The sequence below is a fragment of the Mytilus californianus genome, unplaced genomic scaffold, assembly GCF_021869535.1.
Source record: "Mytilus californianus isolate M0D057914Y unplaced genomic scaffold, xbMytCali1.0.p SCAF_22, whole genome shotgun sequence".
Classification (NCBI taxonomy): Eukaryota; Metazoa; Mollusca; class Bivalvia; order Mytilida; family Mytilidae; genus Mytilus; species Mytilus californianus.
The window spans coordinates 3,795,911-3,817,843 of NW_026262671.1; the positions used below are offsets into that span (position 1 = coordinate 3,795,911).

The window sequence follows — 21,933 nt, forward strand, 5'->3', positions numbered from 1 at the left end:
TTTTTATATGAGCCATTATATACAATAGAAACATTTGCTACATAATACCGAAAAAAATGTATAATAGCAAAAATCAGATTTCCAAGGAAAATTCAACATGTTCAAATCGGAAAGTCCCATTTCCAATGGCAAATCAAAAGTTCAAACACATCAAACGTATGAAACATATTTTTTTTTCCAGAGATGCCATATTTTCTTCATCTCCAAAATATATGTTGATGTATTACGTAAGTAATCTTAATCCATGATATATGATGAATCAAAATAAGTAAACTCACTAAAATGTATTGTTATCTGGCTAACCTATGAATTCAGTTCAAAGCTGAAATGTGTTCAGAAAATATAAAAGTACTGATATTGCACAGAGGCACTGAGCACATTTTCATACGTGTTTTTCCTCATATATAAATATGCTAATAAATTGTATTTTTAGCTTCTTCAGATTCCTGTGGTGAGACCGGAATTACTAAAGTATTGTATTGCTGGAGTACATATCAAAGGCTATTTTCTTAACATACAAAGGTAAAGATAAGTTAAAACAGCAAATACATGTGTCATTTGTGGCACAGATTTTGCAGTGGGGTCAACCAACTCGGGTTGGAGTCCGTACAACTTTCAGTGAGATGACTATAATCTTACCAGTTCAAACCCTTGATTCAGTAGCTTCCTTGTAAGTAACAACCCTCTGTCAATGAAATCATGATAGGAAACGCAATTTCTGCTTAGTGTATCAACTGGGAAATACATATGCTGGAATGTTAGTAAATGGTTATAGAAAGTTCACAATTGGATAGCTGAAATCATACATATGATGACAAATGATATCCATTGATTGTCTTGCCTTTTACGAAAGTAGCAGATTGTGAGATAGCGATGCTGATCCGGCAGTGGCGTCGGCAATTGTCAAGTTCATATCTCGGGTACATATATTATAAGCAATAAATCAACTATATTTACAGTATGGACATGTAGAAGGATTAATATCAACTTGAACATAGGTCAGGGATCTGTTAGGTTTAGCTGATAATTGTAGTAAAATCTTTATATCAAAGATTAAGCAAACAAATCAATCATGATCGGTAAAGCAGGCGATACATTTGACCTTATTTTCACGGTGCAATGACTTCATTAAATCTTAAAGGTTTTTATCATTTGAACTTTTCATTTAATATGAATAATACGTCAAGTATACTTTGCAAATACAAATATCATGACAATGGGAAATTATATGTATAAGACGCATATCAACATACAGTCTCAAATCGACGTCAGTTTCTCAAATTTCGATAAAATCTTACTTCAAAATGAAGTAGATGTCCTTGGAGGAGTTAATACCTTTACATGAGGAGGTTTTCCCTTTCTTGGGGGGTGGGGGTGAGGGTGGTGGGGGACAAAACATATAGAGATATAAAGAAACGGTAAACAGAACAAATAAGCAGCAATACAAGTCAGCAAAAGAGAGATTTTAGTCAAGAATTATATTCTAGTCTACAATGTTGGAGGATATACATTGTTGATACATATAGATTAAAATAGTCGGCACATGCTCTTTATCATGTTAATACCCTCTGGTTTGGTATGTCAGAGACCAACAATTAATTGGTGATTCTTTGTGCATAAGTTGACCATGTCAATTTTCTATTTATCTTTACCATAAATATTATTTTTTTGTCAATCGAAATGTTATAAAGTTTACCTATATGCTAAGAACTCGACAATTTGAAATTACTGAGTTTTTTTTCAGAATACAGAACTAGAGGCTCTTAAGAGCCTGTGACGCTCACCTTGGTCTATGTGCATATTCAACAAAGGACACCCTCCGACATTGTAGACAAGAAAAGAATTCATGACAAAAATCTGTTTTGATGATCTATTATTGCTGATCATTTGGTCTGTTTAGTTTCTCTCTACCTTCTTCAGATAAATAAAATCCTCATTTAAGGGCAATCACTCCTATAAAGAGTCACAGTCTACTTAACTATATCTGCAAAATTTGAATTCTTAGTAGATCTTGACTTGCTGCTCCTTTTTGTGATTTAAAGTGTATCTTTATCTTCTATCATATATAACAAAACGCAAAAAAAAGGCGAAAATCGTCATTAAAGGGCAATAGCTCCAATAAGGAGTCGTCTGACCATTTCATCCATATTGTCCTCATTGTATATTTTTGCTGATCAGTTTTGGCTAGCTAAGTGTCTATCTGTCTATTATAGTTTTAAAATAAAAGGCAAAAAAAAGCAAAAAATTGGTCAAAATCATCATCAAAGGGTCATTACTCTAATAAGGAGTCGATTGACGATTTCGACCACGCTGACCTATTTGTAGAACTTGTCTTGCTGATTATCTTCAAGTTTTTCTGTATCTATTATAGTTTTCAAGATAGAGGGCAAAAATGAACAAATGTTAAATTTGTCATTTAAGGGCAATAAATCATATAAGAAGTCTTCTGACAGTTTTGACATGTATGGACAATTGGTAGAGCTGATCCTTTTTGCTCTTGTCAAATTATCTCTCTTTATAATGGTTTTCAAAATAACAGACAAAACTTGCATTTTACCCTTACGTTTAAGCTATGTAGGCCATCTTGGTTGGCTGGCGAGGTCATCAGGCATATTTGTTTAAACATGTTAAACTAGAAACCCCAATGATGATTGTTGCCAAGTATGACTGAAATCGGCAAAGTAGTTTCAGAGGAGACGATTTTTTTAAAAAAAATGTAAAAAAATTGACTTTTAAGGGCAATTACACCTTAAGGGGCCATTGACAATTTTGTTCATGTTGACTTATTTGTAGATCTTACTTTGCTGAACATTATTGGTGTTAACAGTTTATCTATAATTATATTCAAGATAATACCCAAAAACTGCAAAATTTCTATAAAATTATTTATTCAACCAAATAACGACTTGTCTGTTTCGTCTGAAAATTTCAGGACAGATAGATCTAAACCTGATGAATATTTGAACGTCCATGTCGTATTTGCTCTAAATGCTTTAGTTTCAGAGATAAAAGCCAAAAACTGCATTGTACCCCTATGTTCTATTTTTAGCTATGGCGGCCATGTTGGTTGGTAGGCGGGGTCGTCGGACACATTTTTATTCAACTGAATATCCCAATTATGATTGTGGCCAAGGTTGGTTAAATTTGACCCAGTCGTTTCAGAGGAGAAAATTTATGTAAAAGTTGACGACGACGGACGACGACAACGACGACGGACGCCAAGTGATGAGAAAAGTTCTCTTGGCCCTCTGGGCTTAGTGAGCTAAAAAAGAAGAAAGTAACATTCTTCAAATTCTTTATTTTCACTTATTTTTAATATCATTGGTATTATTATTTCTAATATGATTGGTATTATTATTTTTATTATTTGTATTAAACATATTTCATCTTAATTGGTCAAGTTGAGGTAAATATCTGAATGAAAATGGAAGGCGATCCTGCTAAATATTGTAATAAAGATTTACTTTACCGAGTTCATCAATAACAAAGGATCTGTTTCTGATAATCTGTAGTGTGTCAATGGTTAAATTATGTATATTTGTGTACAAAAAGGTATGACTCTGACTTCCAACCAGCTGATGATGAAAATGGGTTTAGATTTTCGAAAACTGCTTTTCCAGTAGATGACGAGATTGATATGAACGTAAGTTAGTATATACTGAAATAAAAAAGATAAGATTTAAAGCAAAATTAAACGGGTAGACATGATCTTTTCAATGACGTCTCCCAATTTAGAAATTTGACATATTTGCAGATGTAACCAGTTTGACACATATTATATGTCCCAGGCAAAACAAATTGGATTCCTCAGATATATTACAGCTTTGTCTTAAACCAAATAGTTCACGTAAGAAACACAAAATACCGGGTGAGAAGGGGGGGGGGGGGCTATTGAAAATACACATGAGACCGGTGCTTTATTGCAAACTGAAATCACTGTAGCCATATAAATTAGTTACCAGTTACCGGTACAATATGAATGTCACATTATATGTATACATGACTTTTAATTCTATAAATTAACGTAGTTATAGATCTAGGAAAATATACATTAGTTAACAAATGCTTACTGTAATAAATTGTTTTGTTAGATTGCGATGTTGTGAACTTAGTTAGTATCTTTAATCATTTAATATTCTGTTAGGAAGTCCCGACTGTATTCTCGCATCATGTTGTCAGCCATATAGGTATAATAAATGGTAAAGGTTTTTTTTTCCTTTTGCATGTTTTGTGTTGGATCACAACTCATCTTATATTTGAAATTTTATTTATTTTTAACATTTTAACAGTTAATATTTCTTTTTCTTTTATTTGTATATAAAAAGTCAAAACGGGGTTTAAACCAATCTGATAAAAAAGGTTTTAGTGTTAGTAAGTAACCTTGCCAATTTGTAAAAGTGGAGGGTTTAGGTTTGTTGATTTTTTATTCACGAAAATTTTGTCGGATTATTCATTTCTTCTTTAGTTCTGTATTAATTGCGAATAATGCTATATTTAACTCCCTAACAAATGGTAAAGAACCTGCAATTTAATATGACAAATGTTGTGTGATTGATAATTATCGTGTAGGTTCAAAGATATTATCAGATCAGTATAATGATGAAACTATGAGTATAGTCACGTTTTCCAGACATAAGATCACTTTGTTCTAAATTTGACATTTAGGTTACTTAATTTAGTTTTCCTCTTATGTTAATTTCTCAGAAACTGAGTGGCCTATATTCATATCACTAGATGCAAGGATGTATGAAGCAGTCATAAATACATGCTTATCACTGTAGGTCTACACTTGACCATTCAGTAACTTCTAGTATTAGTCAAAGAAATAAGGAGATGATGTTTAATTGACATGCTACAATTATAGATGTAAACATGTACAGGTCACACGATTGGTTTACACGATATTGGCAGTTGGTGTGCGACTTATAAGACATTTGGCTTGCAATTGGTAGCAAATGTTTACTCGAGCACAAATATATCGCCTACCTCCGACAATGGTTTAAATTGCAACGCAGTAGTCATTTCCTAAATATTTAAAAGTGGCAAAGATTTATATATCATTGTATGCCGATTCATTTAGAGAAAATGAATAACAAAAAAAATAACGATTGCGAGACAACAGTGGTCTACACCAATTGCTTTAGCGGCATTGGTTTGATTTTATATTAGTATTCAGATACTACGTAACGTACAATCGTATGACTTTGTATGTGTATATTGAGATGCATTTAGGAAGTTTAAGAGTCCTCACTAGTAACATAGACTTGGGTTAACGATATAGTGTAAATCTCAGATGCTACGAGTATATATTTATATCTAGTTACATGCATATGAGGTGTTTAAAGGATCCTTCGGGTGAGTAGAATAGCTGCAAGCAAATATGTGTTTCGCTTGATTTTATTAACATCCAAAGTGTTAGACAATTTGCATTAGTTTTATGTCAGATATATATAAATATACCCATCTGGAACTTACAACATCGTAGGATTTTGTTTGGGTTTGTGCTGCTTAGTCTTTAGTTTACTATGTAGTGTTTATGTGAACTGCTTAGTCTTATCTTCGTCGTTCTTTTTTTCTTTTCGTAATGTTAAATGTTCTCGGAACCGGGCTAACAGGAGACTTTAAGTACAAATACAGCAAGAAATTATATTTGTACAATAGTTGGCTGATTGCAAGAGAAAAACTTCTATTGATATTTTCTGAAATAGATTTTAGCAGACTACGGATTTTAAATCAAGTTTGTTTTGAACTATGAAATTATATAATTATATTTTCACGATCTACATGATCTACTAGATAATATAGGTCCACATATATTTTTCCCTTTGACGCAAATACTATTAAGGAGTACTGATCGGAATGTAATAAGATGGAGAAAAGGTTTCAGACTGGTAGTTTATGTACAGCATAGAATAGATATTGTCTCTTTGTTTTACAACGTCCTTGAAATGCTGATCAAAAAATTAGTTTACTTTTTTACAGCAATTGGTGTTTGTATATAATACCACTGAAATATCTAATAATCACAAAAGTTATGAATCAACACTTATAAATTATGAATATAACTATGCAACAGTACTTTCTGCTTTGAAATGAAAACGGTAAAAATAGGTTTTCAGTCATTGCAAGAATGTACCGCAGTTATGCCCTTAAATTGTAACAGTAATGACCTTCATTTACTTTAAGGGACCATTATCTTTAGGTTTTGTGTACAGATTAGGTTGTAGGTTAAGGAAATGCTTTGGTAATCGGTTAGTTATAGCCTGGGTTAGTTGATCGTTACGGGGTTTTTTAGTATTCAGTATTGGTTAGGTCCGTTAAGTTAAATAATAGCCAAATTATTGACTTCACTATTCCAGTGCAAGGTTGTCCCGAGCTTTTGGTTTATCATTTTTAACGTAGGATATTGCTATTATAATTATATGGTCGAGAATGATATACACGTCATGTTTATTTTTACTTTAATGTCAGTTATCTCTACTAGGAGCTTTTTTGGCTTTGGACATTTTGTTTATCGTTTGCTTTTTTTTTTACAGCTTTACGGATATTTTTAGGTTTGGAATACAGTTAAAAGCACATATCGGACTTTGTTATCGAGGGTGAACTGTGTTTATAAAATGCATGTACTAGCTATCTTAACATGTGAACAAATCTTTTGTCTGTGATATAACAAATATTTAATAAAAATGTAGTAACTTTTTCATAATGTTTACTTATCATCGTTTCAGGTTCCCTTATTGCAGGTAACTAGATCAAAACATTTCCGTCAAGGCACACATGGAATGCTTCCCGTTCTCCAGTACTCCGCTGAGGGGAAAATTATTGTTAAATCGGTAACTGAAAATTTCATCAATTGCTTTATGAATGATTATTTAAATCAATAACATTACTTCGCTCTTCGAAAATTACATGTTTAATGGTACCAGTCCAATCGAGCGTACTTACAGAAAGTTTTTTTTATTGTTATCAATCCAATCAGTATGAAATGCGTATAAGACGTGAAATGACGCCATAATGGAATTTAGTTTTTTCTCATTTGGCTTGAATTGACAGGATTCCTGTTTGCATATGGTTTGTCAAATGATAATGCAAGTTTGTTCTTATTTGATATTGCATTTTTACACTTTGTCAGGTTCTATGAATACAAGTTTAATCTGTCTGGACATTGCTGTTAAAGAGTAACGCGACTTTTTCTCACAAAAACATCATAATTTACTTTTTTACTGAAAATACTTTCAGAACTTTTACACCTTGACACTTCTAATTTTTGGTACTACAAGTTCTCAACTTCGTTCTTTCCTAAATTTTTTGCTTTTCTAATTCAAACTTGTGTAGACGAACCTCAAGTATGGCGTACACAATTTTAATCCTGGTATCTATGATGAGTACATGAAATTTATTTGAAAAAAAGCTTCTGTGATATTACAAATTTGGATCTTTTCTATTGCAGAGTTTTCAACTTTTTTTTTAATGTTACTTTATTCAGATTGTAAAACATCAGCATAATTCAATGAAAGAAGTAATAGGATTGGTTCATATACAGAACACAGGAATATCACCTGCTGTGTACTTAATCATAGAGACAGATGATAGGTATGGTATCTACATGGAAATGGTATCCCCTGGTAAGTAAGATGCATATTTTAAGAACAAAAAAGATATATCAAAAAAAATTTTAAAAATCTGTCAATAGTATGTCATAAATTTTCTCTTGAGAGTTTGCATAAGATTGTTTGTTGGCTTGAATAATCTATGAAAAGATAGTGAATATGTGCAAATAAAACAAGCATACACGAATTTATCTCTTTTGTATTAGCGAAAATACACTTTTTAAAGTGAACATTCATTGTAACTTGACCAAATTTGACATTAAAATAAGTTACAGTTTGCAAGAATAATAAATATCCCAATCTCATTTCAATATTTCGACTCTGAACTCATCTGTGTTTTCTTTTTAAATGTTTGGAAAAAATTTTGTCAATTAATTTGAAACGTTCTCTTTTTCAGGGGTAACCCTTGAAGATGTTATAAAATTCATACCGGATATAAATCCCCAAATAAGTATTAAGTTTGTGCATTATATTTTGCACCAGCTTGTCAAATATATCAACGTGATATGGGATAAACGTTGGAGTCATAAAGATTTACATGGTGGGTATATTTCATATAGGACGAAATGTGTTTATTGTTGGTGCACATGCACATGTAAACATCGATGAAATGTTCCCTTTGTGTTCTAGTGTCATCATTCCTAGGACTGCCATACTCAAATGCATATAATGACAGTTTTTAAGGCAATCAATTAAAAATCTGGAGATCAAAATTATCTCTCTTCTATAATTCTCATTTTTTTCCATTTTTGATTTTTGATTACAACTGTTAAAGTTCAGAAAAAAACGTTCGTTATAATAAATGTCAAAATGAAAATGAAAATGAAAATGTGGTTAGAAAATAGCATTGTAATTTCATTAAAAACACAATTAAGATAAAATGCTTATAAAAACATATGACACTTTTATCGTGTGCCTTGTAAGTGCTTCTGTGTTCAGGGATAATTTTTTTGTAAGAAAAATAGCTTTCATCTTTTAATGCTAGCTACAGAAAATAAGGAGCACTTTAAAATTAATTTTTGGAAATAAGTTTTTGTTAATCATGTTGATACTATCTGATGACAATATATCCAGAAAAGCTCACAATATATTCTGTTTTATTTAAAACACATTTGGACACAACAGATTTAAAAAGTATTATTCATGCTTTCAATGATATGAAAGTTTAAAAATTATGAGTCTTTATTAATGTAAGTGAAGTAATCATATGCAGCTTAAATATTCAATACATAATAAAATTGCAGATATTCACAATTTTGATGTTAGTCAATTTTAATTGTAGCAGGGAATATCTTAATAGCAGAAAGTAACCAATGTGTTGATATAAGGATCACCGACTTCGGTAATGCGACCGAAATAGATGAAAGTACATATGAATATATCAGTAGAGATGTTATTGGTATATATGATATACTATCGATGGTAAGCCTTAATATCATATAAAAGACGGTCAACAAACTAGGGTGAATATTTATTTATTATTTTGACTTTTTGATAACTAACTACATGTATAAAAACTTGAGAAGAAACAAAATAGGAATTTGCTCGGAGGTATTTCTAAATATTATACCTCCAAATGAGAGAGAGGAAAACTAAGTAGACAATGTAAAATTGCCTTTCACTAAAACCATGTTGGTTTATTTGATACAGTTTGACGCTTATGAACTGATATTTTTATATGCTGTTTTAATTTTTGCCTACTAAAAAAAGTATCGTTAAAAAAATGTACAGGTACCGGTAAATTTCAAAGTCGATCGTCTTCCATTGCCACAAAGGCCACATATTCATTTGTCGTTGTCAGTGATTAATTTGCAGATAATTAAATTTTGACTTCATTTTACCTAATGTTCTCTTACAAAAAGATGTTTGCCAAATTAAAATATAATCAAACAGAAAGTATTCGGCAACTTGCTCGATCTAACAAATTTACAGTAAAAGTGATGATTTTCTAAAAATTGTTTGGCATTTCACAGTGATATCATACTTTAACTTTGTTTAAATCTGTTTATTTACTTTTGACTTTAATTATTTATCCCTTGTAATATTTTATTAACTGTGTATTTGCATTCAGGTGTCACAGGTCAAATTTATTCGTTCATTGTGTGTTAATTTAAGTTTTTTTATTGAGTTCAGCCTTCCAATTGATAATTTATAGTGTGTTTTTCTATGTTGTGATGTTATACTATTGTTTCAGAAAAGGGAGAAGGTTTGGTACCATTAAAACGTTTAATCCCGCTGCAAATGTTTGCACCTATCCTAAGTCAGGAATCTGATTACAGTAGTTGTCGTCTGTTTATGTAATTCATACGTGTTTCTCGTTTCTCGTTTTTATATAGATTAGACCGTTGGTTTTTCCGTTTGAATGGTTTTACACTAGTAATTTTTTAGGGCCCTTTTATAGCTTGCTGTTCGGTGTGAGCCAATGCTCCGTGTTGAAGGCCGTTCCTTGACCTATAATGGTTTACTTTTATAAATTGTAACTTGGATGGAGAGTTGTCTCATTGGCACTCATACCACATCTTCCTATATCTATACAATATAAAATTACAAATGACGTTTTTTTCAAGAAACTGCGCTATAGGTCTTAATACGTAATTCAACATGTGATAATAAAAATCAAAATGTGTTTATAGGCGCTGTAAACACCGAATAGTCTTAGTATAACTCAAATTGAATAAAAGAGAATATCCCAATACATACTACGTCAATATGTCAAAATCGAAAATAGGAGACAATTGGTAAAATTACACACCAGAAGATTTTACTTGTACATAGGGATAAGAATGTAAAAACTGTTAGTGAATTGAGACACTAACACATTGTATCGGTCACACTATGCGTATTGGTAATAATCTAGTTTTGTTTTGTAAAATGAACTTCAATAAGAGAATGTGGGCACCTCATTCATTAAATCTCCCCTTAAAATTATGATTAAGGTACGATTTTAATTTTTGATCCGTGAATATGGAAGGATCGTCTGTTTGTTTCGGTCTTCTCTTTTCGAAAATGCATTACTGTTAAGTACCTGTCTTTGTAAGAATCATGCAAGTTCCTGTTGATGGGCGATTCATGACCCCTCTTCAAATGTCTTTATATTTTGTTTATGAAGAAGATATGGTATTAAAATAAGTTTCATATATTTTTTTTTTTTTTTGAGCCTTGGTTGCCATGGAAACCATCCTTACAAAATTTTGCCAAAATACGTACAAAAGTAGCCTTTGAAAATTGAAATATAAGGGATTTTAAAGAACCATTGACATAAAGTTAATCAATACAAACAATAAGTATATTTACAGTATTGACAAACAAAACCCCAAACTATACTAAAACGTTAAAATTTTGAAATTACTTCATAGTTTGTTTCCATAGCAACCATTTAAAAATGTGTTAAAATTCGAAAATGAAAAATGTCAAAAACTCCTAAATTTTAAATCTGTTTATCTCCCAAGACCAACAATACAATTACATGTCAGTGACAAATTTTGTAAGGCAACATTCTATATATTCATAAAATAAAAAGAAAGTCGTGTGTTTTTTTTTCTTTAAAGAAATAATTTTAGTAAAAAATGGTCAATTTTCACCAAAATTCAGATTACCAAACAGATGAATAATCAAACATTTGAACTTAAAAAAGCTAAAATATTCCATTTGTATGTGCAATTCTGACACATATTTGTTAATTTTAAACTAGAATATATGATTAATGAAGATATACTTGTACAAAACGAAAACTCATTACTCTGGGTATAATGCACACCCCCCCCCCCCCCTTTTTTTTGGAAAAAAAATCTTTTTTTTTCAAAATTATAAAATTAGTTGATTAAATGTGGAATCTTATTGTGTTTACTTGTGAACTAAGCATTTTAAGAATTTAAGCATAACATTACTTCTATAGTGATATGTAAGATTTATCAGAAGTTTGAAAAAAATGGTAATACGCATAACCCGTTGTCGTGCCTGGGATTGATGCTGTTAGTGAAAAAGAATAATATTGAACTCCAAAAACATTTAAGCCTATGTATATAAATAAGAGGATGGATGTGTTGTAATTGCCAATGAGAAAACTCTCCACAAGAGACCAAATGACATAGAAATGAACAACCACAGGTCATCGTACAGCCTTCAACAATGAGCATAACATGATTGTCTGTAAAACAAATCTTAATGACCAATTTAAATAAAAGATTGCCCTAGACTAAGATCTGCTAAACAAGAATGAACACCCTGAAATGTCTGGTTGGTTTTATTTATCAATGAATTACTTTTGAAACTCTGTTATATAAAGATTTTAATACAAGTATCATATTAACTTAACATTATCAATGTTCTAAGAAAATGAGGTCAGGGTAAGATGAACTATGTCTGACAGACGAAAGAGAGAGAACGGAAACAAAAAATTCAGCAATTTTTCCATTTTTAAAGGGGCATAACTCATTAACAGTACAAGTGACACCAATAAAATTCAGACTAGATCTGTATTTTATGGTAATAAGCATTGTGTATAAGTTTCAAAACATTTGGTTGTGGCTAACTTAAGTTAGAGAACGGAAACAAAAACGTCAGCAATTTTTCCATTTGTAAAGGTGTATAACTCTAGAACGGACGTACTTACGAACAAGGGTACAACTTAATGCCCCCTTCGCTACGGTGGGGGCATACACATTCTACGTGTTCTATCTGAGGTAATATATACAAACGATCTATCTTAAACTGTGCAAGACTTTGTCAATGTTTGTTTGGTATATAATGGAAAAGGACAGCTTGTCTATCATTTTTTTTTTTTAAATAACCTAACTGAATTATTATTTGTATAAGGCAGAGTTATCGCATCTTTATAGTTCTCAAAACATATTCTCCTTGTGGGCCTTGAGGAAAATTTGCTGGTCCTAACTAGTATATACTATTTTGATTCTCAAAACCTTAGGACCACCATGTGCAAAGATCATTCATGGAATTTTGCTCAATTTTATCAATTGTTATATTTACACATTTGTGTGTCCATGCCGTGGCGGAGGGGGCATTAAGGTTTACCATTGTACGTCCCAAAGTTGGTTTCTGTTCTCTAACTTTAGTTTGCCTCAACCAAATGTTATGAAACTTAATCACATTGCTTATTACCACAAAACACAGACCAAGTTTGAATTTTGGTGGTGTCACTTTAACCGTTCTAGAGTTATGCCCTTTTACAAATAGAAGTATTGCTGTTATTTTCGTTTCCGTTCTCTAACTTTAGTTTGTCTTTACCAAATGTTATTTAAATTATACACAATGCTTAAAACCACCAAATACAGATCAAGTTTGAATTTTGGTGGTGTCACTTTTACTGTTCTAGAGCCATGCCTCTTTACAAAGGGAAAAAATTGCTGAATTTTTCGTTTCTTTTTTCTTTCTTTAGTTTGCCTCAACCAAATGTTATGAAACTTTTACACAATACTTTTGACCACAAAACTTACATAAAGTACACATTTGGTTAGTGTCACTTTTACCGTTCTTCAGTTATGTCCATTTATAACTTTTATGATATGCAAGCGGGAGCATCATCTGTGTCCAATGGACACATTCCGCATTTATTTCAAGCTCTTTTGCATAAGTTAGATTCATTATATATTAGAATAAAAAGAACGGTTCTTCTTCAATTTCAATTTTGACACAGTTAAATCGACATAGTGACAAATAAGTGTTTGCATAAAGGTTTCGATACATGTCGAATTACATGGGCGGTAAATAGTAACAGCCATTATGGGTACATAATCTGACTCTGCGCAATAGAATACTAGTCAACAAAAGAAACGATACAAGGCAATGTATTAAAATTTCCATATATAATGAAATTGGAACACTGTACCAAACTTAATAACTGTCCCATTGGTCTAATTTTTACAGAGTGTTATTTTCTTATCAAAACCACTGATTTAAGACAAAAGACCAATTTTTTATTTTTTTATTTTTGTTATTTTAAAAATAGTCTTTTTTGCCAAAAAAATAATAATCAATATTAGAACTTAAAATTCTAAACTTAAACATGCATGGTCTGCTTAAAATTTTGATTGCCGTCCGTCCTTGTGTCCATCTGACTGTTCGTGTGTCTGTCTGTCTGTCTGTCCGGTCCTTGTAGCGCTCTCACATGTACAAATATTGTCAGATTTTTACGAAACTAATACTTTAGGTTAATATAAGCAACATCTCAAACAAGTTATATATTGGTGGCCAATCGACTTTTTTTAAGAGTAATTACCCTTAAAAATATTAAATTTATGGAAAGTGGCCTCGTTAGCGCTCTCGAGGGTACAAGTTGTTTATTTTTCATTTTCAGTATATTTCTGATAGAACGGACGTAGATTTTTGGTTGACCGTTCCATCACTTGGCGTTCATCGTCGTCCTGCCGGTGTTAACTAATTCAAACATCTCCACTGAATCCACTGAACCAATTCCAGCCAAACTTAAGCTGAATGATTCTTCGGATATCTAGAATAAAGTTTGTGTTTTATTTTCTATTTTGTCAAAAAAACATGGCCGCCATGGAACAAATTAGAACATAGGGGTAAAATGCAGTTTTTGGCTTATATCTCAAACACTAAAGCATTTAGAGCAAATCTGATGTAGGTAAACATGTTCATTAGGTCAAGTTCTATCAGCCCGAACATTTTTAGATCAATCTAACAACCCATTGAAATTTTGCAGTTTTTTGTTATTATCTTGAATATTATTAATGACAAAGATAAACTGTAAACAGCAAAAAAGTTCAGCAAAGTAAGGTCTTCAAATAAGGTTAATGACCAAAATTGTCAAATGACCCCTTAAGGAGTTATTGCCCTTTAAAGAATTTTTTCACAATTTGTTCATGTAGTTTGCTTACTTTAAAAAATCTTCTCCTGAAACTGCTGAATCAATTTCAGCCAAACTTGGGAGTATTTAGTATAAATTTTGAATTTTATTTCCTTGTAATTCAAGAAACATAGCCACTATGGCTAAAATGGAACATAGGGGTAAAATGCATTTTTTTTTGCTTTTGAAGACAATATGACAGATACAAAGAACATTAAAATGGAATTTTAAGCCACTCATTGATATATGTTGAAAAGCATATATAATCATTGATGAGAGATTTAACCAAAAAATTACAGGTGATCGATTCAGGCTCTTGAGAGCCTCTTGTTTAGAGTGAAAATTTAAAGACAGTCTGAGACTAAGTTTTTTTGACATAGACTGAAATAAAACTTGGACAGAGGCTAATTTTCAAGACCATGAAATAGCATCTAAAAATTTCAATTTGCACAAAACAAGTGTATTTCATGTATTTAGGGACGCAGCAATCCTTCATTCAGTCATCAGCCTTTCGGCTGTTTTCTGTTGTTTGGTTGGATTGTTGTCTCTTTGACACATTCCCCATTTCTGAAAAAAATCTAATATATAAAAATGGGTAAGGAGGTACTATCATTGCCCTAACCATTTGAAGAAATTTCATGCTTCAATGCTCAAAATGTTCAGAATTTAATACCATCTTTCTTTTAATTTTTGAAATATTTTATAATTTTGAAAAAAAATGATTTTTTTTCAAAGAAATGGGGGGGGGGGGGGGGGGGGGGCACCATGCCCAGAGAGAAAAGTTTCATTCTCTACATACATATCTCTATCAATAGTATATTCTCGTTTATGATTACTAAATTTGTGTCAGAAATGCACATATAAATGGAATGATTTAGCTTTTTAAGTTCAAAATGTTTGATTATTCATCTGTTTGGCAATCTGAATTTTGGTGAAAATTAACAATTTTTGACTAAAATCATTTTTTTTAAGAAAAAAAACACACAACTTTCTTTTTATTTTATGAATATATAGAATGTTGTCTTTCAAAATTTGTCAATGAAATGTCATGGTATTGTTGGTCAAACAGATTTAAAATTTAGGAGTTTTTGAAATTTTTCATTTTCGAATTTTAACACATTTTTAAATGGTTGCTAAGGAAACAAACTATTTGGTAAATTCAAAATTTTAACGTTTTTTGAATAGTTTGGGGTTTTGTTTATAAACAATGTAAAAACCCTAATTGTTTTTATTGATTAACTTAATTTCCATGGGACTTTAAATTCCCTTATTTTAAATTTTCAAAAGGGTCTTTTTTCACATATTCAGGCAAAATGTTGTTTTGATGGTTACCATGGCAAAGGGCAATATACAGGGAAAATAAAGACAGAATTTTACTTATCTACCACAGTTCTTATGATATAGGGCCAAAAATATTACTTCTGTGACATGTCATGAATCACCCTCTGTGTGATTTTTACAAAGACAGGTACTTAACAGTTTATTCTCGCCCTTTTAACTGTAAAACTTCATAACAGAGAAAAAAATTGCCACGAATATTTCATCTGAACTCGAGTCATAGGATTATGGCCGTTTATAAGAAACTACAACCCGGAAATCGCAAATTTCATCCAACGCGAATTTGAATCAGTAGGCAAAAAAAAGAGCGCGCGAAAATACTTGCAGGTTTACGATATATAATTTATTAGTGCTTTATTGTATTTTGGAAACATTGACCTCGCAGCCATTAAACCAACAGTTGTTAGTATAATATTGACATCCAAATGTACAGAGTTTCAATAATTAAGTAGAATAAATATGTGTCTTTAATGATAAAAACACCTGTTATAGGACGCAAAAATGGATTCGAAATAACGGGTTTTTTTTCTGAAATCCATTATGTATATGTGCAATTCTAATTTTTATTCAATAGTTACTTTTTTCTTAATGAAATTAATTGTTGAATGGCAAAAATCAATTCTAGCAACGTAAAGACTTTTATGTTATTTGTAGTGATGTTGATAGAATTGAAACACGTATTAATTGTATTGTTCTTTTGTAGCTGTTAAAAGAACACCCCGAAATTGATTTCGGACTTAAAGAATATGAAAAAAAGAGAGTAGAGTTTTTGTCTAAGCAGAAAGTTATGGAACTTATGAGAACAGTTACTTATTTGGCAGAGGAATTTGGTAATTTTTATGTTTTTGTCTTGCAAGCGAAGAAAATACCAGAAGCCAAGCTGTTAATTTATTGAAAAAATATAATAACAAAAATACCGAATTCTAAGGTGAATTCGTAAAAAGCGAGGTCCATCAAAAATGATGCAACTAAATCGTCGCCTATATCTCAACCAACGAAACGACCGGAAAACAAAGAAAATTGTTGTTTAAACCAAGATGGCTACATTTAAATCCTTCACATGTATGACTACTTGGAGTTGTTTAACACCTTGACTACCCAGGGGTTCTCTCGCGGTCGGTTATTGATTTGATTCGTCATAGACCTAAGTTAAGTCTCAAAATTAACTGAATGTTTTCCATTATCTTTTAAGCAATAACGCATCTCCAATTTAAACATGTGTGTCTGTGCTTTCATGATGCAATCGAGTCTGTTATATGTACAATACTTTCCTGATTATCATTGGGCATTTGAGACATATCAGCATAGCCTTCTTGTTTTCATATACCAATATCGCTCATTACATATGGTACAATACTGCTTCTTATCAAATAAAATTGTAATAATACAGAAACGATTAAAACTTAATTATATATCCAATTGTTTTCGCTACCATACATTTGTTCCTACTAACGGTCATAACGTTGATCTTAATACCATCTGATAAGTCTGAACCTAAACATTAATTGGTAGATTGTTTATAGATACATTCTTTTTTTGTAAATTTAGTTTTGTTCAGACATTTGACTTGCAACCAATCAAGTGCTGTTCATTAGTTTTTCTGACAATTTATTATGTTGTTGTTTTGTGAGCTAAATACCAGCTAATGAAAAATCCAAACGTAGACTGAAAAGACTTTAATTTTCTGCAAGAAATGTGACTTAAAGACGGAACAAATCCTTAATATAACAAAAAATAATCTTTTAATTTCATATTTTGTTTACAAGTGATTATATTCTTTAAAGCGTGATTAAACAAACGGATTAAAAGGAAACTTTGTGCAATAGTCGAGACTTACAGTTTTACAAAAAGTATACTTTTCAAACAACTATTACTTTTTCAAGTGCTAATTCTAAACACAATGTTTTTTTTAGTGAAAAGTCATGCTGCAAATAAGGACATACTTCAGTTGATATCTAAATGTAAAGCGGATTATGTACACCATAGAAATAATCAGACAAGAACAGGTATGCATTTTTAAAAGAAAAAAAAACATTTGCAGAAAGTAAATTTTAAAGAAAACTAATTGAAATGGGGGGACGATACAAAAGGGCGATTAAATCAGAACGTCATATGAAAACACCAAGGCAATAAAATACGATGCTAGGACAGTTACAAATCTTCGCAGAGAACTAAAGAGTGGGTACATGAACACCAACCAGAAACTAGAAGTACACAAAGGTAAACTGGATTCTTGCTCCACTTAATCTAGTGTTACTCGTATGTCTATTTTTTTTTTATTGTATTCATACATTGTAATAGACAAACAAAGGATATGGGGTATCTATTCATGACACAAAATCAGTATAGCACATCAAAATAAAAACACGCATAAATAGCAAAGAAACAGCGCCAACTTCATCTCCAGGTGTTCTTCATCTCAAAGTCACAGTGAGGCCTTCAACAGGGAGCAATGAACTCTCACCTGACGGCAAGGTTGACACGGCCTCTAGCACCGGCTTGAGCGAAATTCTTTGCAAAAATAATGAGCGGAATGCTATACAAATAATTTGGTTAGACTTTGTAAGATATAATACCAAGCATTCGGGCCCGGTCAAAAAAGAACATGCAGGAAAGTAGTATATATTATAAACAAAATAGTTCAATGTTCATATCTGTATTTTTCCATTACAATGAACGTTCCTAGATACTTATTTGATCTGTCATTTTATCATGCTTCTAGTTAAGATTTTATTACCATCATCTGTACAATAGGGTGCATTATAAAAATAATAAAGAGATACATACTAGTGCGTTAAACCTATACATGATATTTATTTAGCAAATTTGTTAACAAAATAAATGATTTAACTGCTTTTAACTATGCATTAGTTGTACATTTATGTTCTATCAATCTATTGTAAAAAATTTGTTTTGTCTTCTTTTATATCACCATACTATTTCTTATAAAACGGCCTACCTTTTTATACACTCTTTTTTTTCACTGATTGGAGTAAATAACGACAACATATACACATAATTTAGTAAAGCAGATTACATTACATATAAAACTCGCTGACAGATCAAATTGTCAGACGGTGTTCAAGATATCCCAGACAACCTGAATAGTCTAAACTATTAAAATATATATTTAGAACTTAATATTTCAGAAGGTAACGGACGACCAAGATATGTATAGAGTTTAAATTTGTCTTATGTTACGAAGTGTTAGTTTGGTTAAGATCCACTGGATTCATGGTTCCACGACTGCTTGAAAAACGTTTATAGCTTTTCTTTATCACGTGTTTTTTTTTCATTTTCAATGAGTAACAGGGCGACATTATTTGCTTTAATCGTTAATTTCAAGGTTTACGTGTCCATCATGCAAATTTCACTTGACCTTGTATTTATAGATCAGTAATCAAGGTTTAGTTTTCACAAAAAAGAAAATAAAATAAAGTAAAGCAGGTGCAATAAATAGATCAGGGTGTTTTCTTGTTATTTTTTATTTCTGTATAAATTGTTGGAGTTCGCAAATCAAATCTTTATAAGGCCAAAAAAAGCAAGAGCATTGAGTACCAAAAATAACGAAATATTTTTTTTTCTTCAAAATACAGCTTAGATATTCTATTCCCTGGATACAAAATCTCAAAGGTATTAGTTGATGAGCGTGACAATTCAAAATCGAAACCTAATCAATATCAAATTCAGAATAGTTCGACACTTTGATATACCCCCTCTAATTTAATTCAGTATAGGTGTCTGTGTAAAACGACTTTTCGAAATGTGTATTATTTACAAGATATGACACAAGTTGGAGATTATCTACTGTTTTCTATTTTCAGGAGAAGATGAAAACTCCAATGTCAGAAGGTGTTTGAGCTTTATCTGTGGTATGGATTGTGTTAATTTGTAAAGACCGTTTTGTTAGCGAAAGGATAAAAACCATTGTACCGGAAATGCAGACATTTTATTTTATATGATGGCAATGGGGACACGAATGGTCGATTTATTTACATTAATGAAAACCCGTTATAGGGTATGCGATTGTAGCTACGAGAAACAATGTAAACAATAATTACAAGCACCTACGTCACTTGTTCATCGTTGGACGGATGTATAATTGTTTATTATTTCATATTTAAAAAGTTTAACTATATTACATATTAATAAATTAAAGTAATTTTCGAATTTTCATAATTTGTTGAATTTCTTACAGTACTAATTTTCACCGAAATTTTGTACTAAATACAATTAACAGGTACTTGAACGATTATACAACATTATCATTTTTGTCGAGCCTTCGACTTTTGTCGAAAAAACGAGACATAGCAATCCTACATTCCGTCGTCGTCGGCGGCGGCGGCGGCGTCGTCCACAAATATTCACTCTGTGGTTAAAGTTTTTGAAATTTTAATAACTTTCTTAAACTATCCTGGATTTCTACCAAACTTGGACAGAAGCTTGTTTATGATCATAAGATAGTATCCAGAAGTAAATTTTAAAAAAAATCTTGTTGTCCGTATGCTACTTATAAATGGACTTAGTTTTCTGTATTTCAAAGTATTGTTTGTTGGGTAATGTCTAGACCGAGAAGCATCCATGGTGTATACCATTCTTATTTTCAATTGAAAGATTTGCAAATTTGCGTATTGGACCTTTCATTGTCATGCGCCCTGTAAAGTACTATTTGCTCATTATCACATATGTTTTTTTGAGTTTGTTTATTTCGCTAACTTTACGATCCAACTCTTGTACTTGTTTGGACAGTAGACGATTTCAATTGTATTCATCTTTGGTTTCTAGTGCATTGATAAGATCTCACATAAGAACGGGGCATTGTCCGATCTCTGCAGCCAAACAAGGAAACAGGATTTTATTTCTGTATTATCAACATGAATCATTTGGACCCTAAACATCTTCTGTATAGGTCTGTTACCATGTTCTTCTCTTATGTATTTTATGTATTGTAGTCTCTTTTTGCGAGTCGTTGCCTGCTAGATCCCGGTTATTGTCATGTTAATCAATTATGTCTGTTCGGATAGCCCACCAATTTTGTTAACATAACGGCCTGATTATATACAAAACAATAAACGAGAAACAAATATAATATTTAACTTTCAACTATTAGACGTGTTAGAAAAGTCGATACTGCTGTTGACGCTCGTGTTGGACGGAAGATGAATACAATATGATGTGGGGGTCATCTCCAAAAGTATAAATACTCTATCGATTTTTGTTACCTGTTTGACCACTGAAATATTTTATTTATAGTATGCAAGACAAAATCAATCAATCATTTAAAAAGACACAAAATTAATCATTAAATGTGAATTTTGAAATAAATTAAGTGGGATATTGAAGATAATTATAACCATACATGTAATTGTAATTATTTGATTAAAGAATCCAAATATGAAAAAAAAAAATAAGGCGAATCTTTTCCTTTTGTGAAAAACGGAGTGGGCATGTTTTTTTTTGTGTCAGAATCAACAAAATCGAGTCTAGAGTGCTAGCAAGGATATCAAATAAATTACAAGTCTAACAGTGACCGTGATCTTTGACCTCGAAAATTTATAGTAATGTTATTTATAAGGACTAAGTATGTACCAAGTGTGGTCAAAATCCTGGAACGATGTTGAATATAGAGTGTTAACAAGGTTGTTACGGACAGAAAGTCGTCGGAAGGACCGACAGACGGTACCGTTACAAGATCCCCTCCATTTTTGTTAGCGAAAGGATAAAAACCATTGTACCGGAAATGCAGACATTTTATTTTATATGATGGCAATGGGGACACGAATGGTCGATTTATTTACATTAATGAAAACCCGTTATAGGGTATGCGATTGTAGCTACGAGAAACAATGTCAACTGAAGCTATGTTTGGTTTTTTTTTTTCTCGGTTTTTTTTAAGTCTGAATGTTTAAATGGACCTTGAATTATTTATTAGTTGTTAATGACTTTTAGTAGGTTTTCAGTAAAAGCGAGCGTTATTATCTAGTAAAAAAAAAGTGATTCAATTGTCATAGTTATTCAGCTAAGAATTACCAATCCGAGATCACAGATTAGCAATCCGTGATCACAGATTGTCAAATCGAGATCACCGAAATATTATCGGAGATCATGGATTATCAATCCGAGATAACAGATAAGCAATCGGAGATCACGGATTACCAA

The 21,933-nt window shown here is 31.5% G+C and overlaps 1 protein-coding gene across 1 annotated transcript; it reads left to right on the forward strand.

Annotated features, from left to right (window-relative positions):
- Positions 1-437: 437 nt before the first annotated feature.
- On the forward strand, positions 438-19,953 carry LOC127732132 (uncharacterized). The gene is made up of 9 exons (XM_052241208.1): positions 438-522; positions 3,553-3,643; positions 6,729-6,833; positions 7,487-7,625; positions 8,008-8,151; positions 8,893-9,032; positions 16,478-16,604; positions 17,688-17,780; positions 19,599-19,953. Exons 2-9 carry the CDS (start codon positions 3,638-3,640, stop codon positions 19,667-19,669), a joined length of 825 nt encoding a protein of 274 aa, XP_052097168.1. The 5' UTR covers positions 438-522; positions 3,553-3,637; the 3' UTR covers positions 19,670-19,953.
- The last annotated feature ends 1,980 nt before the right edge of the window (positions 19,954-21,933 follow it).

Coding starts and splice junctions, on each gene's coding strand:
- LOC127732132 (XM_052241208.1), top strand. Junction 6,834..7,486: donor GGAAAATTATTGTTAAATCG/GTAACTGAAAAT, acceptor TACTTTATTCAG/ATTGTAAAACATCAGCATAA. Junction 8,152..8,892: donor GAGTCATAAAGATTTACATG/GTGGGTATATTT, acceptor TTTTAATTGTAG/CAGGGAATATCTTAATAGCA.